Source organism: Phoenix dactylifera, chromosome 1, assembly GCF_051530095.1.
Source record: "Phoenix dactylifera cultivar Ajwa chromosome 1, Ajwa_hap1_PhDact_Kaust_v1.1, whole genome shotgun sequence".
Classification (NCBI taxonomy): Eukaryota; Viridiplantae; Streptophyta; class Magnoliopsida; order Arecales; family Arecaceae; genus Phoenix; species Phoenix dactylifera.
The window spans coordinates 62,939,375-62,957,320 of record NC_143190.1 but is presented as its reverse complement, the minus strand read 5'-3'; the positions used below and the strand labels follow the sequence as shown (position 1 = coordinate 62,957,320).

At 51.4% G+C, this 17,946-nt stretch overlaps 1 protein-coding gene across 1 annotated transcript; it reads left to right on the top strand.

The window, feature by feature from the left end:
• The first annotated feature begins 704 nt into the window (after nt 1–704).
• LOC149768814 (uncharacterized) lies at nt 705–7,228 on the top strand. Its single transcript, XM_089928348.1, has 5 exons — nt 705–1,688; nt 2,487–2,991; nt 3,109–3,116; nt 3,227–6,671; nt 6,786–7,228. The coding sequence occupies exons 1-5, from the start codon at nt 705–707 to the stop codon at nt 7,226–7,228; spliced, it is 5,385 nt and encodes a 1,794-aa protein (XP_089784474.1).
• The last annotated feature ends 10,718 nt before the right edge of the window (nt 7,229–17,946 follow it).

Genomic DNA, 17,946 nt, shown 5'->3' with positions numbered 1-17,946 from the left:
CAGCATATCCAATGCTACATACCACTGCACCACAAAAGAAAGAAAATGATGATCAAATGTTAGCTCCAAACTATAATAAAAAAAATCTTATAATTAAACTCGAACAATTGTTAAATGTCATTAGGGGGTAAAAAATAAGGAGGTATGCATCCAGATTATGCCATGAGAAGGGAAGAAAGTAAAAGCATATGGATAAGGAAATCTGAATAGTCAGTCCTTCATTAATTCTCAACCAGCACACTGATAAATAAATAATGGAGCAATGAGATGGAGCAAAGAAGATTGAAGACTGATGAGGTCGGGATTCCCTCGACCTCAGACCTTAGCCCCTATCGAACTGAAACAGGAAAAAAAGACTACGTCCACATAGGAGGTATTGTCCGCTTTGCGACAGGGTACGATATAGGTCGGCCTCCCTCACGGTTTTGCCCTTTAAAAGGAGTCCAGAGAGAGAAACTCTGGTTCTAGAGAGAGAAGCCAACGGCTACTGTCCCTAGTTGCTCCGTAGCCAAACGGCTAGTTCTAACGGCTACCTGCTTCTCCGGCGAGGTCACCGGCGGCCCTCGGCGAGGTTCTCCTCCATGGGGGGTACGGGTGGCTACTGCGGGCTGAGGAGGGGCCGTCATTTTTCTTCCCCGATAATTGCTCTGTTCTTCTAACTCTTTGTGTGCAGGTCCGGGGACAAGTGCGCCGGAGCTACGCCGATGGATCAACAGGCGGGCCTTTCGGGGACAAAGACAAATGCGGTAGTGGTGGCGGGCAAAGGTACGGGCAAAGGTTCGGGGACAAGCTTCGCCGGATCAACGCCGATGGATCAACAGGCGGGCCCTTCGGGAACAAAGACATATGCGGCAGTGGTGGCCGGCACAGATATGGGCAAAGGTAAGGGTAAAAATCCTTCGGGACGGGGGGAGACATCCAGGGCTCCGGCGAGGCTGGGGCCATGGGTGACTCACTGGCCCTCGGAAGCGGATGTGGCTCGGCTGAGTCGCCGCTTTCCGACGGTTTTCGAGCCGTCGGAGGCGCCCATCGAGGCCGCTCGCAGGGAGTGGGACGGCCTCTCGGTGGTGGTCCGCAGCCTCGGCCGTCGGGTGCCGGCCGAGTGGGTGGCCAAGGATGTGGCCACCCGAGGAAGATTGACAGGGAAGGTGGAGGCGGTGCCGCTAGCCGATGACCACCTAGCCCTGAGATTTGGGTCGACGGCCGACCGAGATCGAGTGCTTAACGGCGGCCCATGGGTGGTGGCGGGGCAACTCCTCGCCATGGAGCCGTGGATGCCGGAGTTTGTGCCGGGGGAGGTAGCCGTGAAAACGGCTGCTGTATGGCTCCGGCTACCCCGGCTCCCGCCGGAATACTGGTCGGCCGCGACCATATTGGAAATAGCGACCCAAGCGGGGCGGCCGCTTGCCGTTGACGGGGTGACCGAACAACGGCGAGCCATGGGCTTTGCTAGGGTGAAGGTGGCGATCGATGCCACCGAGCCCCTTCTTCCGGGGGTTTTGATTCGGGGGAAGACGAGGGTGCGGTGGCAGCCCTTCGTCTTCGAGAGCATTGGCGACTATTGCACCGGATGTGGTAGGGTCGGCCACTTGGTGAACGCGTGCAATCACCCGGCGCCGGAGCAGTCGGAGGAGGTGGGGGTGGACTTGGGGGCTTCTCAAGTAGGGCCGGAGATGGGAACCGGGGAGGTTGGCCAAGGGCTGATCTTTGGGCCTTGGTTAGTGGCAAACCGACCCCGGCTCCCACGAGGGCCGCTGCCGCCGCCACAGCCGCTGCCGCGACCGGGGAAGACGGCCGAGCCGAAGGCCAAGGTGCCCTCGCCTCGGCCGCTGTCTCCGGAAGACCGGGCTAGCCCACCGGTCATACCTCCTCCGGACCGCGATGGTTGGCAGAAACCAACTAAGATTACCCGTCGCCACTCGCCGCCGAAAGCGCCGACGGAGGGGGAGGGTGACGGAGAACCGGAAACCCACCGCGGCAGCAACCGAGTCGACTCGGCGTTTCAGCCTAGAGTCGGCCTGGTTGACCCGGACGTGTATTGGGCTGGCCCGGTCGCGACATCTGGCCCGCAGATTGATGCGGGTGGGGCCTCAGGCCCGTCGGGTAAGCGGCCCAGGGATGATGGGCCGCGAGTCGACAAGGGCCCAGTTGGGACCTTCGGTATGGGTAAGGCGCGCGCACGTGCGTTGCACGTGGTGCGCACGGCACGTGCGCGCACGCGTGTAATTTGGGTGCGGGTGGCGCCCCCGGGAGCGCGTGATTCAGATGGGTCGCGCGCTCCCAGGGGGTCTCGCGCGCCAAAGGGCTCAGGCCCGCGCGCGCCTGGCGGGCCGCGGGAGCCTGCTGGGCTGTGTGCGCCTGGTGGGCCAGGCTTGCCTGGCGGGCCGCCGATGATGGCTGGGCCCCGCGGGCAGTTGGCTCCGAGTGAGCCTGTTCGCGAGCTGGCAGTCCCTGGGGCTGCTCGATCGGGGACTGGTCCTTTCCAGTTTGGGCTTACGGGCGAGGGTATGGACCCGGTGAGTAGCCATGATGTTATGGAGCCGGAGACTGTAGGACGAGAGAGGCTCGGGTCCCCGGGAGCATTGAGTCTGCCTGGACTGGTGGAGACCATCGAGGATCCAGCACGGGGAGCATCTACAGTATTCTGGTTTGGTTCCCCACCCCAGGTGGAGGAGAGACCCCGGCCAGAGACCTCTCTGGTAGGCACTGGAGTCATAGTATACCCCCCGCAGGAGACTAGCCCGGGCGAGCGTGACCTAGGCGGTGGGGCCCATGGGGCAGGGGGTCGGGTTTTAGTTAGCCACCCTGACGCTGAGCAGCTGGCTCAGGCCGCCCAGGAGGGGGTGTCCCGGGGGGATAGTCGGGAGACCAGTGGTGACCGGGTAGCGGTCGCAGGGACCACCAGTATACTGGCGGTGGATCATTCGACGATGGTACAGAGGGTCCGAGCGGCTGTCATGCGGGCTGTCTCCAGAGTGAGTGAGGATGATGGTCAGCTAGGGGGGATGCACCCCGAGGTAGTGCTGGACTCGATGGCCCAGGGGGTGGACGAGCCTGTGGCCGACCTCTCAGACTTTTCTCCATGAGGATCCTAGCTTGGAATTGCAGAGGGGCAGGTAAGCCCTCCTTTAGGACGTCGTTCAGGAGGTTAGTGCAGGTCCATAGCCCAGAGATTTGCTTCCTCTGTGAGACGCGATTGTCTGGTAACGGTCTTCGTTGTGTGCAGCGTCGTCTGGAGGCCGACTGGGAGTCCTATGCGATAGACTTCCTAGGGCTTTCAGGGGGTATTTTGGTATTATGGAAGCGGGGGGTGGCGTCTGTAGATGTCTTCCACAACTGCCCCCAACAGGTTATTATTATCATTACCGAGCCTGATGCAGCTTCATGGGTTCTGTGTGGGGTGTATGCGAGCACTGATTATAGGAATAGGAGAGTTTTCTGGGACGAGATTACTAATCTGGTTGTCCAGGAGTTTCCGACCATGGTGATAGGTGATTTCAATTGTATCTTAAGTGCGAGTGAGAAGAGAGGAGGACGACCCTTTACCGATACAGTAGATCGTAGAGAGTTTCGGGATTTTGTATCTCAGAATGGCTTAGTGGATCTGGGTTTCTCGGGACCGCGATTCACGTGGTGTAACAACCAGTCTGGTATGGCTAGGGTTTGGGAGCGGATAGATAGGGCTATTGCGAGTCCCGATTGGATCATCCGATTTCCCACCTACCAGGTCAGACACTTATCCCGGATCGCCTCTGACCATTGTCCACTGTTGTTATCAACAGCTTCGGACACTGGCCATCACAGCCCTTTCCGTTTTGAGAAGGTGTGGTTGTCCTATCCTCAATCCTGGGATATTGTTCGGGAGGCATGGTCTTTGCCGGTACACGGCAATGCCATGCAGAGGGTATCACGGAAATTGGAACTAACTAAGAGGCGGCTCCGTCGTTGGAACCGCGAGGTTGTGGGAGACATCTTTAGGAAGATGGAAGGGGTAGAGGAGGCCATTAGCAATCTCCAAAGCAGGGAAGATCTGGAAGGTGAGCTCCCGGAGGTAGACATGATAAGCCTACGGGGGCTACTTGCCGATCATCACTCGTTGCTACGACAGCATGAGGTCTTCTGGAGACAGAAGTCCAGGGTCCAGTGGATTAGAGAGGGAGATCGGAATACCAGCTTCTTCCACCGGACGACGGTCATCAGGAGGCAGAGGAGCATGATTCGTTCCCTGCGAGATGGGACTGGTCGCCGGGTGGAGGGGGAGGCAGAGGTTAGTCAGGTACTGCTAGATTTCTTCCGGTCCAGATGGATGGAGGATAGAGATCCCGGGGATGTCGGCCAGCTCCCGAGGGCAGATACGCAAATCGAAATGTCGGAGAATGCACTCCTGGTTCGACATGTGACAGGGGAGGAAGTGCAGGAGGCAGTCTGGGCCCTTGCAGGGGATAAGGCCCCAGGGCCGGACGGTTTTCCACTTTTCTTCTTTAGGAGATATTGGGGTGTCATTCGGGTTGCAGTGGTGGAGGCAGTACAGTGCTTCTTCAGTCAGGCAGTGATGCCTGATGATTGGAGAGCTACCTATGTAGCGCTGATACCTAAACGCCAGGATGCGAGGGAGCCCAGCCATTTCAGGCCCATCAGCTTGTGTACAACCCTTTATAAGGTGGTGGCAAGGATAATGGTGGGTAGGATGAAGCATCTGCTGCCAGGCCTCATCTGCCAGGAGCAAGGTGCTTTTGTGGGGGGTAGGAATATCTCTGATAACGTCATGTTGGCCCAAGAAATGATGTGGGATCTGCGACGGGCCTCTAAGCGAAGAAGCATGATGGCTGTCAAGCTGGATATGGAACGGGCTTATGATAGGATTCGGTGGAGCTTTTTACGACGCGCTTTGGAGTGCTTTGGTTTTCATGAGACCTGGATTGAGTGGGTGTTGGGGTGCGTCCAGGGGTCGAGATTCTCCATCTTGATCAACGGTACGCCCTCTCCTTTCTTTAGGTCTACGATGGGGCTTAGACAGGGATGCCCGTTATCCCCATATTTATTTATCATCTGTTCAGATGTCCTGTCTCGGGCTCTGCGGGGTGCCTGTGCTAACCGGGAACTGGAGGCGTTTGTTCCCGCCCCAGGGTCTCGGTCTATATCGCATTTACTATTTGCAGACGACTGCCTACTCCTGGCCAGGGCGCAGGTAGAGGATGCACGTGTACTTAGGAGAGTATTAGCGGAGTACTGCGTTATGTCGGGTCAGAAGGTAAACCTTCAGAAGTCAACAATCTCCTTCAGCCCTAGCACTGAGCATAGGGTCAGACAGGAGATTCGGGGGTTACTTGGGATGCCGGCTCAGGATGGGACCTGGGTTTACCTGGGAGTACCCATCACGGGTCAGAGGTTACGGGTGGCGGAGTGTTCTGGTCTGGTGCAGAGGATTCAGAGCAGACTGGAGGGATGGAGGGCATCTTCGCTCTCCATGATGGGTAGATTGACGCTGATTAGGTCAGTGCTAGCTTCCATGCCTGTCCACCTCATGGCCAACACAGTAGTTCCGAAAACAGTGCTAATGAGGATTGAGCGGCTACTTCGGAGCTTTCTGTGGGGGTCGCATGGAGGGGGTCACGGGATGCATCTAGTGGCATGGGAGAGTGTCTGCCTACCAGTGAGTGAGGGTGGCCTCGGGGTCTCGTCTCTGGTGGAGAGACGCGAGGCGCTGATTGCCCGACATGCTGCTCGATTCACACTGGAGCCACAGGGGTTCTGGAGTCAGACCATGGCCACCAGGTATGGTCGGACTGGCACTGCAGGGGCGATTCGCAGTGGGCGTCGCTGCTCATTCATGTGGCGAGAGATTGCCAGATATCTTCCCATGATTGAGGAGAACACTAGATGGTTGATCGGAAATGGGCAGAGTATTGACGTGGTTGGTGACCCATGGGTGGGGGCCTTACCCTTGAGACGGTGGCCGACTATGGTTGCCATTGAGGCAGTGGAGGGACTGCGGGTCTGTGACCTCCTTGTCCCGGGCGGGGTTGCCTGGGATGAGGATAGGTTGGGTTACATGTTTGGGGTACACTTGGCTGAGAGGATTAGATCCCTTCCGATTCCGGGGCATGTGGGTCCGGATACCCGGGTGTGGAGCATGTCGTGCAGGACCGGAGTGAGGGTGGGGGACCTCTCCCTTGTGCTCCGGCCAGAGCATGAGCCAGGGCCGAACTGTGCCTGGGTTTGGCGCCTAGGCCTCCATCCGAGGGTCGCACTGTTCTTATGGAAGGTCGCTTGGGTTCGGCTTCCGACAAGAGCAGTATTGAGCGAACGGGGCTTGAGGTTGCCCCCAGAGTGCGGGGCATGCGGAGTGGTCGAGTCGGTGGACCATGTACTGTTTCAGTGCATATGGGCGAGGGCGGCATGGTGTGCGGCGGGGCTGCCATGGGATAGTTGGACCCATGTGGACCAGTTCTTACGAACTATTCGCAGGTGGTCCGGTAACCCATTGACTCGCCAAGAGGCGATTAGAGCGACCTGCACAGCATACCAGATATGGCTGGCCAGGAATGCTCGAACCTTTGGTGAGCAGAGCAAGTCGCCAAGGCTCGTGGCGGAGAGCGCCCGGGCGCAGGCGGCAGAGTTTAGTCATGCTTCCTCCTTAGATGGACTTTTGATAGCTCGGGATATCTGGGGTTCCCCTTCTGCCTCGGCAGCTTCTTACACGGTGTTTTTCACCTGGGAGCCCCCACCCCCGAGCTTCCTCAAAGTCAATTTTGATGGGTCCGTGCTGGATGGTGGCACGATAGGTGGAGCGGGTTTTGTTATTCGGGACCCGTCCTCCAGGGTAGTGGCGGCAGGAGGCTGTCAGTTATTTGACTGTACGGTCCCTGGGGCGGAGCTGAGAGCTGCCTGGGCGGGTCTTCGGCACGCTCAGCATGTGCTCTCAGCTAGATCAGTCATCTTGGAGGGTGACTCGGCTACGGTCATTAGTTGGATCCAGGGGGGTCTGAGAGCCGGTGCTGCCGACCACCCCTTGGTCCGCGATATCGGGGTGATGATGAGGGACGGAGGGGTGGTCCAGGTGAAGCATGTGTTTCGAGAAGCCAATGGGGCTGCGGACTGGGTGGCCACGTATGTGGCTAACCATACCGGGAGCACTCTATGGGCTGGGGACGGGGAGCTGCCTCGGGAGCTCCGAGAGGTTTTGTTTTCCGATTTTATTGGGTGTATCCGTACACGTGTTGTATAGATCGCCCGGTTTAGCAAAAAAAAAAAAAAAAAAAAAAAAAAAAAAAAGGCACCTCCTTTTTAAGGAGAGAGTGCTGGAGCAGCTTAGCTCGGTAGAGCAAGTATTGTCCACTTCGGAAGGTCCGCATAGATACTGCTCCCCTCACGGCTTTGTCCCGATTTTCGGGCGCCTCCTGAGGGAAGGGTAATCCAACCCTCCATTTAAGGCACAGATCTTTCCGCTATTTAGTCAATGTGAGACTAAGTCCGAGACCCTTTATTTCTACAATAAAGACTAACAAGTGCACTGAAGCAGGTAACTTATAAAAGGGGTGCACCAATCTACCCTAATGGGAGAAGAAACCTAAATAACGGTAAAACAAGCCTGGTACAATTCCATCGGACAAGATGTCAAAGCAGAAGAGCTTCTATATCAAGAAAGTAGTGCAAGGCATAAAGTTAATGCACCAAAGAGTGAAGGGCTACTTCGAGACATACCTCAGTTAGCAAGTAATTAGCTCCCAATGAAGGCTTATGAATTCCCATTGCACGTATCATCGAGCAACTTCTTTAATTCCTATTTTGAATGCAGCAATAATTTCCAAAATATTTACATGCAATGTCTGGGAGTTTCCAAAATATATAGGAGCAGGAAGATATTTCCATGCCTATTTTTAGGTGTTCGTACCAGGTATACCTTTAGGGCTCGTTTGGTTCGCGGGAAGCATTTTTCCTCCTAAGAATATAATTCCTGCGAAACAGATTCCTAGAAAGAGGATGCCTAGAAAAGTACTTTTGGCATGTTTGGTTAACCATGAGAAAGTGACAAATTTCCAAAATGCTTATGTTTGGTTGACCATCCACTTTCCTGGAAAAGTTATGTATAATTTCTATAATACCCTTAATAAAAATTAGGTCTTTAATGCCTTTTTAATGTTTCTTTAATGTTGAAGGGCCTTTTTGGGAAAAAATAAAACTGAAGTGATTCCCGTCTCATTGAAAAGTAACTTTCCCATGTTTCTCATGGAAAAGACTTTCTCATGAAATGTGGGAATAATATTCCCATGGGAATACAACTTTTCCATCTCTCTTCTTTGAAAACTTCAACCAAATAAGAGGCATCTCATTACTTTTCCGTTGACCACATTTTTCCTCCTTCTTTTTTCGTGAACCAAACGAGTCCTGTGTCATCCGAAGGTACCCCCAAATCCCCTCTTTGACCTTTTAGTTATAACAGAACACAACTTGTCACAGAATTCACACTCCAAAGTGCATAGAACGCCACCTACTCGGATTGATTGTGCCTATTTACATGCCTATTTCTTTTTCTTTTTATTTTTTTTAAGTTTGAAGGGATAGATATATACAACCTCATTTTTATATTCATAAAATTAAAACATATAAAATTTTATTATACTTTGCAGTTATACGAGGGTTAATCTCTAGCAATTTTTCTTTTTAACTATTATGGCACTTCTTCATGAATAGCCAATTTTTGAGCTACGAGTGAATCATGACATACTGCTGAATTAGAAAAATCCAATCCTGCATCACTAGATATTTATATAATTTTAACCGTCTTCATATACATGGATGGCCAGAAATTAGAGATTTCAAAACAAAAGTGTCAGAATATATATTAATCATAGCCACTTTTCTGGCTTGCATTGATACTCTTTTTACCACTTCATTTTGGACAACCTTTTGATAACTAATTACAGCCCCACTGCAAAAATTTTGAAAAGAAAATATTCAAATTTATTTGGTACAATGAAGGAATCTATTGACATATTCAAATTTATTTGTTTTATGGATATAACTTGCAATCTTTTATAGATACATATCTTGGCTATTATTTGGTCTTTCATCGCTTCAAGTATTGGATAAGAACAGCAGACCACTCGGTTATAACTATTGGTACAGAACAAAATATCTAGCTCTTAGGAGCAGATCGATTTTGCAGAAATGGAATGCCTCCATGGTTATAATTATGTAATCTTGTACGTTTTATATATACTTATTATTGGAAATAATAATGTAATACAGTCTAGCTATTGATTTCACTTTTTACGTGGCATCAAAGCAATCCTGCCTATCATCTCCACCCACTTTTTTACCACCTTTCTTCTATTCGAATCCCACCCTCCCCATCCAGCGTCCGCCACCGCACAGCACTACCACTCGGTTGTAACCAAATCTCTTGGTTGCGACCACTGGATCGGAGTAGAATAGCAAATATTCATTGCTTTAAAAAAGGATAGAGATAAAAACAAAAGAAATTGTTATGGGGGGTTTCCCGAATTTAGTCCCACATCGGCTAATCAGCGGAAAGGTCTGTGCCTTAAATGGAGGGCTCAATAACCTCTTCTCACCGAGGCGCCTTTTGAAGGGCAAACCCGTGAGGGGTGGAATGGGTGGTTCCACCCGGGGCGCCGTCAGAGCGCGGACCCCCGGAAGCGGTCACGAGGACGCGGTCGCTTTCCCTGCTCGGCTGGTGTGTGGGCTGTGCTGACCCGGGCACAGGACCTTCCCGCTGGGGGGGCTGTGTTACGGGGGGTTCCCCGAATTTAGTTCCACATCGGCTAATCAGCGGAAAGGTCTGTGCCTTAAATGGGGGGCTCAATAACCTCTTCTCACCGAGGCGCCTTTTGAAGGGCAAACCCGTGAGGGGTGGAATGGGTGGTTCCACCCGGGGCGCCGTCAGAGCGCGAACCCCCGGGAGCGGTCACGATCCCCGATCCCCAAAGTGGACAATACCTCGGTGAGGACGCGGTCGCTTTCCCTGCTCGGCTGGTGTGTGGGCTGTGCTGGTGACGGGGTGCAAATCCCGCATCAGAAATAATAGAAATTTTGTGCAAATGCTATCTTAAACATCAACCTTGTAGAGAGACAAAAACATACAAACGAGGACAATGCCAGACATGCTCCAATCGTATTATATAGCAAACTTTCAGAAACATCCACCATCACAAGCTTTGCAATGCATGGAAAATTATCACTAAACACTTAATAATCTCAAAATTCATAACATATTGTAAATGAGCTTATAGTGAAAATACTTTGTAGTGGACCTAAACCAAGTTGAATGAGATTTGATGCATGACCTAGGAAGCAAGATTAGGCTATAAACATAGTTCATAGGCCTTGTTTTTAACCATTTAAAGGCGAGCGAATGTTGGGCCGATTATCGCAACATCAGGCCCAGTTTATTAGTGAGCCCCAAATGAGAACCCATAAGAGGATGTTCAAATGTTGTGGTTCATGCCAATTGCCAACCAGGAGATGGAGTTGTACATGTGGAAAATTGTGGCTAAACGGAAGGTGAACCTAAATTTTCATGTGGATTCGATACCCAGGTTCTTTTGAGCTGGGCCAAGAACAATCCGTAGTAATATTTATATCACAGCAGGATCCAGAACTAACCAGGGAAAAATAGAACCATAATTCCCTCATTTCTTTTATTGAACCACCTTCAGTTAACTGGCATAAAAAATGGAACCAACTTTAGCTTGACACTTGAACCACCATCTTGGACGCATTACGTTTCTTCTAGCTTTCATTATTTTTATTTGCTGTAGAAGGGCCTAAGGCTAGGCAGTCGTATTAATATTCCCGTAAGGCAATTTGGCAAAACAGTACCACAACTAGTAAGCGAGCTTTCATCGTTGACGAGGATGTACGTTAAAACAAGCCCGATTTCAAGTATTAGTTGACCTCGCATGGTACATATTGCGTTCGAATTCCGAGCCAAGGGTGAAACACTGCTCGACTTATTCTGAGGCCAGAACTAAATGAGATGATTGAGGTGCCGAATAACTAATTTTTTTTTTTTAGAAAAATTTTGGCAAAGAATCCTCCAATATCTAACTCAAAATAGTAATGCAATATTATGGTAAAAAAAATTGTAGAGTAATCTCTAAATAAGCTTATCCGAGGATCTTCGGACCACCTTTTTATATAAGATAGTTGTTGGTGGTAAAATGGACCACCCCACAAATGTAATTATAGCACCCAAATCCATCAGCAAGCATAGACCAGCGAGCCGAGACCAGAAGGCCGAGACCAGAAGGCCGAGACCATAGAGCCGAGACCAGAGAGCCGAGACCAGAAGGTCGAGACCAGAGAGCCGAGACCAGAAGGCCGAGACCAGAAGGCCGAGCACAGCAGGCCGAGCCCATGCCTTAGCCAAATATCCAATTTCCACCTAACCCTCCAAGGGACCTGACAACTCCACTATAACCTGCCACTATCTCCAAGCCATCAAGGCATAAGATCTTCGCAGGTATTCGGCACGACCTGCCATTAATGCACGAGACTCTCTCAAGTCTCCGATGCACTCAGTCATTTAATGAACACGGCCCAAGACGATCTCCGGATCACTGAACCATCAGAACGTATGGCTCTCCCTGACCGCCGGTTCATTCGGTAATAAATGCACTTACCATCCACGGACCCCAGGCCCACCACAGCCGGCGGTTCAACCACTCCAACAGGTCCGATCGACCGTGACAACTCCCTGATTCCGGTCTGATCCGGTCCCGTTCTCCATTACGCCATTAATGGGCCAAATCGTGCCCAATTATTACAAAACAGGACAAACCTCCTGTCACCTCCCAGGTAACCAAAATCCTCCTATAAAAGGAAACCTGGGGGGAAGAGGGAGGAGGAGAACAACAAAAAACGGAAACAGATCCCCGGGACTGAACCCTCCGGGAAGCACAGACGCAATAGAGGACATCATCCTCTTCGTCTTCTTTATCTTATCCAAATGTTCTTGCTGTCTTCTCCATATACTCTCTTCCCTGCTCTCCCCACATACTTGCCCCCTCTGACTTAGGCATCGGAGGGCCGGCGCCGGGGAGCCCGGCCACCGGTTTTCCTTGCAGGACTTGCACACCCACCCCTCAGGAGGACGTCGCCGGCCGGCGCACCGCCGTCCGCTCCCTGTAGCAGCGGAGCTCCTCCTTCCCCGGCTTTGCGGCGGCCCTCGGGTCCAATTTCCAGCAACAGTTGGCGCTAGAAGGAGGGCACAAGTTCGCTGCCATGAAGCTAAGAAGCAAAGGGGCTTCCAACGCCTCCCGACGTCCTCCATCAAGTCCAGAACGTTCCGTTCGGAACTCACCACCTCCGGCCGAGTCAGCGCCTCAAGTTCGACCGGAGCAGTTTCATGCCCTGGTGCAACAGGTGCAGGCCTTGGCTACCGTTGTCCAAGGCTTGCAACCTAGGGGCGCCCCGACAGTACCGCCTCCTCCGGCCCCAGTTCAACCGGAGCCTCCTACAAGCGGACTTCCCTTTCGAGGTCAGGACTCTCAAGTCCAGGCCTCCCTCTGGAGAGAACACCCAGCTAGAGGCCCTGGTGGCTGGCCCCAACCCTCAGAGGCCGAGTCAGTTCTAGGGCAACTTGTACCAGAACGGACCGCTGCAACGATCCCCCAGAATGATGAACTCGACAAGAAGGTCGAGGAGCTGGAGCGCCAGATCCAGGCTCTCCATGGAAGGAAACCGGGACGTGATGGTGACTTTGAGTTCACCACAAAGTCCCCCTTCTCCCAGCAAATTGATGACGAACCAGTCCCGCCGCGGTTCAAGATGCCCCAGGTGGAGCCTTACAACGGCAGGGCCGACCCCCTTGACCACCTGGAAAGTTATCGGGCCTTAATGGCCCTACAAGGAGCCTCGGAGGCCATGATGTGCAAAGCCTTTCCAGCAACGCTCCGAGGACCGGCCCGGCTTTGGTTCACCGGGTTGAAGCCGAGTACTGTCTCCTCCTTTGAGCAGCTCGGCAGGCAGTTTGCCAGTAATTTTGCCGCTAGCCAGCCCCAGCGGCGGACGTCGGACTCCCTCCTTGACATCAAACAAGAGAAGGGAGAGTCCTTCAAGGAGTACTTGGATCGGTTTACTGCCGCAACATGGGAAGTCCGGGAGCTGGACCAGTCAATCACCATGTCGGCACTAAAGACTGGAGCCCGGTCTTACAGGTTCCTTTTCTCTATCGAGAAGAACTTCCCTGCGGACCTCACCGAAATGTTGACCCGAGCTCGCAAGTACGCCAAGGCTGAGGAAGCCATGGCCTCTCGGCGGGAGGAAGCCGAACGACCTGCCAAGATGCAGAAGAAGCACCAGGAGCACTCCCAACCAAGTAGCAGATTCCCCTGGCATGAGAAAGAGCCTCCTTGGCCCAAGAGCCTAGCTCGCCCGGGGTCTCCCCTCCAAAAATTTCAGACGTACACTCCTCTCACATCCACCCGAGCAGAAATCCTCATGGAGATTGAGGGTCGGGGCTACCTCCGACCTCCATTGAGAATGCGTCCGACAGAGTCGCGGAAGCACTCGAAAAAGTACTGCCGCTTCCACCGAGATCGCGGCCATGATACGGAGGATTGCTACGAGCTTCGTGATGAGATCGAGGCACTTGTCCGCCGAGGTCGGTTGAGTTATTTTGTCCGTGATCATGCCTACAGGAGAGAGCTCGAGGAACAAAATCCAGTGCCGCATAAGGAGCAGAATGACCACTGACCTCTCACGGGCATCATCAGTACCATCAGGGGGCGGGCAACTAGAGGTACCAGAAGCTCCGAGCTCGGAAAAAAGAGCTTCCTCAAAGCATCCGTGCTCTGTGAAAGTCACATCTCCTTTTCTGATGAAGACCAAAAGGGTGTTGAGCCCTCTTTATGACGACGCTGTAGCTATTTCCCTCATCATTGCAAGGTTTTAAAAAAGGATTTTAGTACATCATGAAAGCTCGGCTGATACCTTATTTTGTATGCCTTCCAAAGGATGAGCGCTCCTCTGGCTAGATTCATAGGAGATTCTACCCCAAGAAAGTACTATGAAGCTAAATCCTTTCATGGTCCAGAAGGCTGCCGAGCTCCAAAGGCCGCCGAGCTCAGAAGGCTGCCAAGCTCCGAAGCCCGAATGCAGAACACCTCCCCCAGAAAATCGAGCCAAAGAAAGCTAGTGCCAAGCTAAGTCCTAAGGGACTTCGAAGCTCGGAAGCCATTAAAATATCTCCAAAAGGGCGCACGATCGCCAACGGACGAGGTCCGTCTCCTGTATGCGTCTCCAATGATGCTCTAGCTAAGCTCGGGACGCCGATTCGACGCCATTCGACGCCATTCGACGACATTCGACGACATTCGACGCTATTCGACGCCATTCGACGACATTCGACGACATTCGACGCCATTCGACGACATTCGACGACATTCGACGCCATTCGACGACATTCGACGCCATTCGACGACATTTCGACGCCATTCGACGACATTCAACGCCATTCGACGCCTCCTACGACAAGCCAAAGAAGGCCGCTGAGTCAACCTGGAGCACTTAACTCCAACTGCATGAGAGGTACACCCTACTTGGCACGTACATCTTTATATATTTGGCTATATTACAGGATGATCGACGACTGGACTACTTCCTTCGTCCGAGCCAAAAAGCAGCTCGAACTCGGAAGTCGGGGGGTAGTGTTGGTGGTAAAATGGACCACCCCACAAATGTAATTATAGCACCTAAATCCATCAGCAAGCTCGAGCTCATCCTAAGTGATCGGGCTCTTCCGCTCTCGAGCTCATCCTAAGTGATCGGGTTCTTCCGCTCTCGAGCTCATCCTAAGTGATCGGGCTCTTCCGCTCTCGAGCTCATAGACCAGAGAGCCGAGACCAGAGAGCCGAGACCAGAAGGCCGAGACCAGAAGGCCGAGACCATAGAGCCGAGACCAGAGAGCCGAGACCAGAAGGCCGAGACCAGAGAGCCGAGACCAGAAGGCCGAGACCAGAAGGCCGAGCACAGCAGGCCGAGCCCATGCCTTAGCCAAATATCCAATTTCCACCTAACCCTCTAAGGGACCTGACAACTCCACTATAACCTGCCACTATCTCCAAGCCATCAAGGCATAAGATCTTCGCAGGTATTCGGCACGACCTGCCATTAATGCACGAGACTCTCTCAAGTCTCCGATGCACTCAGTCATTTAATGAACACGGCCCAAGACGATCTCCGGATCACTGAACCATCAGAACGTATGGCTCTCCCTGACCGCCGGTTCATTCGGTAATAAATGCACTTACCATCCACGGACCCCAGGCCCACCACAGCCGGCGGTTCAACCACTCCAACAGGTCCGATCGATCGTGACAACTCCCTGATTCCGGTCTGATCCGGTCTCGTTCTCCATTACGCCATTAATGGGCCAAATCGTGCCCAATTATTACAAAACAGGACAAACCTCCTGTCACCTCCCAGGTAACCAAAATCCTCCTATAAAAGGAAACCTGGGGGGAAGAGGGAGGAGGAGAACAACAAAAAACGGAAACAGATCCCCGGGACTGAACCCTCCGGGAAGCACAGACGCAATAGAGGACATCATCCTCTTCGTCTTCTTTATCTTATCCAAATGTTCTTGCTGTCTTCTCCATATACTCTCTTCCCTGCTCTCCCCACATACTTGCCCCCTCTAACTTAGGCATCGGAGGGCCGGCGCCGGGGAGCCCGGCCACCGGTTTTCCTTGCAGGACTTGCACACCCACCCCTCAGGAGGACGTCGCCGGCCGGCGCACCGCCGTCCGCCCCCTGTAGCAGCGGAGCTCCTCCTTCCCCGGCTTCGCGGCGGCCCCCGGGTCCAATTTCCAGCAACAATAGTATACCAATTCATTATTTGATTTGGCACGATGTGCATTAATTGCAAAGTAGCGTATAACCCAGAAATCATTTCATATGAGTGATGTATAGTAATAATTATGGGTGTGACAGTAAATTTATTGTTGTGTCGCCATAAATTATTTTTTTATTAATACATATGGAGTGGCTTTTTAATTTTTACTCAAGTTGTCCATTTTGGCTAATAGCGAGGCTAAAAAGATAGGTCTAGATTGTGATGTTCCGTATTTCGCCACCGGCACCACAATGTTGGAAATATAATTGCCTTTCTCCCCAGGCATGACTAGTTCTAGACCAAACACTTGATATGGTCCCATGGCCTGCTTCACCGCCAGGCTTTGATTTGCCTCACAGGCCACGAGTTGACATGACTCCAATCATACAGAGAGAGAGAAGACATGACCTGGTTATTAAGGCTTCTGCTTCACCATATTATTAACAAATTAAACAACTTGAAGTTTACTATAGCTAACAACCACTCGAGCTAGGAGGATCAGTAGCACATTAGGACTTGAACGAAAGGTTCGATTCCAAAAGAAAAGGGTAAAAGAGAGAGAGCATTCCATAGGTGAGCTAATGTTGCTGTCAATCTCGGATTGATGATATGCGATATTTTTATAGATCTGTAAGGCAATAGGAGAAGATCAGAAGGCTCTTTGGATTAGTTTTGACTGGATCCGTTAATATCTAAGTCAGAATTTTTTTTTGATAGATGAGAAAGAAGAATAAAGAGTCAGAGATATAGAGTATTAATTATTATTTTTTCTAATTATTTTTCATGGAGGGTTCTTAGATCTCTTTATAATTCCAATTATCTTTTATAGAGGGTCCTTAGATCTCTTTATAACCGAAATCCTAAATTTTTTTTGAGGATCGTATCCTAACAAATTCGGAGTCATATTGTGACAATTTATTGACATGGCGTAACAACTTAGAGACATGCTGTAACCATCTGGCATGTGATTAAATTGTTGAAACCATATGCGCTCCCAAGTAAAAAGGTCGAGCCGACTCCACTGCAAGAGGGTTCTACTTGGCTTGGGTCAACTGTTGTGCCGATCAGTAGCTTAATCGAGCTGAGAGATTAGGTTTCAACGGTTAACCATTTTTGATCTACTCGTCCTAACTTTTGAGCATGCTAAAGATCCCAATCAAAATACCTTAAAAAGTCTTGGAGTGGATCAGAGCTTGTCACCCAAATTATGAGCTGGACAAATCTGATCGCCCCACATTCTCTTAATTATTTTCCACCATAATATCTAGAGCTAATCAAAGTTATAAATGTAAAAAAACACCACAGCTAAAGATGAACAAAATACTTACCATCTCAATCTAGTTTCAAAGGTCGGCCATTTCTGAAGTACTCGTCCCAACTTTTGAGTCGGCCAGAGGTCCCAATCAAAATACTTTAAAAAGTCTTAGAGCAGACCAGAGGTTGTCGCACAAATTATGAGCCAGGCAAATTCAATCACCCTACATTATCTTAATTAGTTGCCACCATAATATCTAGATCCAATCAAAGTTATAAATGTCAAAAAACCACCACAGCTAAAGATGAACAAAATGCTTACCATTTCAATATGGTTTCGAAGGTCGGCCATTTATGATTTACTCAACCCAACTTTTGAATCGGCCAGAGGTCCCGATCAAAATATCTTGAAAAGTCATGCAGCGGATCAAAGCTTGTCACGCAAATTATGAGCTAGGCAAATCAAATAACCCCACGTTATCTAGATTACTTGCCACCACAATATCTAGATCCAATCAAAATTATAAATGTTACGGGGGAACTCAGCCACCATGCCCCACGTGACCGGCACGCGCGCCCAAGAAGACTACAGCGGCCCCTTGATCCAGTAACCCGACCCCGAGTCGGATATCTTCGGCTTCGCAGCCCGACCCCGAGTCGGCTGCCCCTTGATTCAGTAACCCGACTCCGAGTCGGATATCTTCGGCTTCGCAGCCCGACCCCGAGTCGGCTGCCCCTTGATTCAGTAACCCGACCCCGAGTCGGATATCTTCGGCTTCGCAGCCCGACCCCGAGTCGGCTGCCCCTTGATCCAGCAATCCGACCCCGAG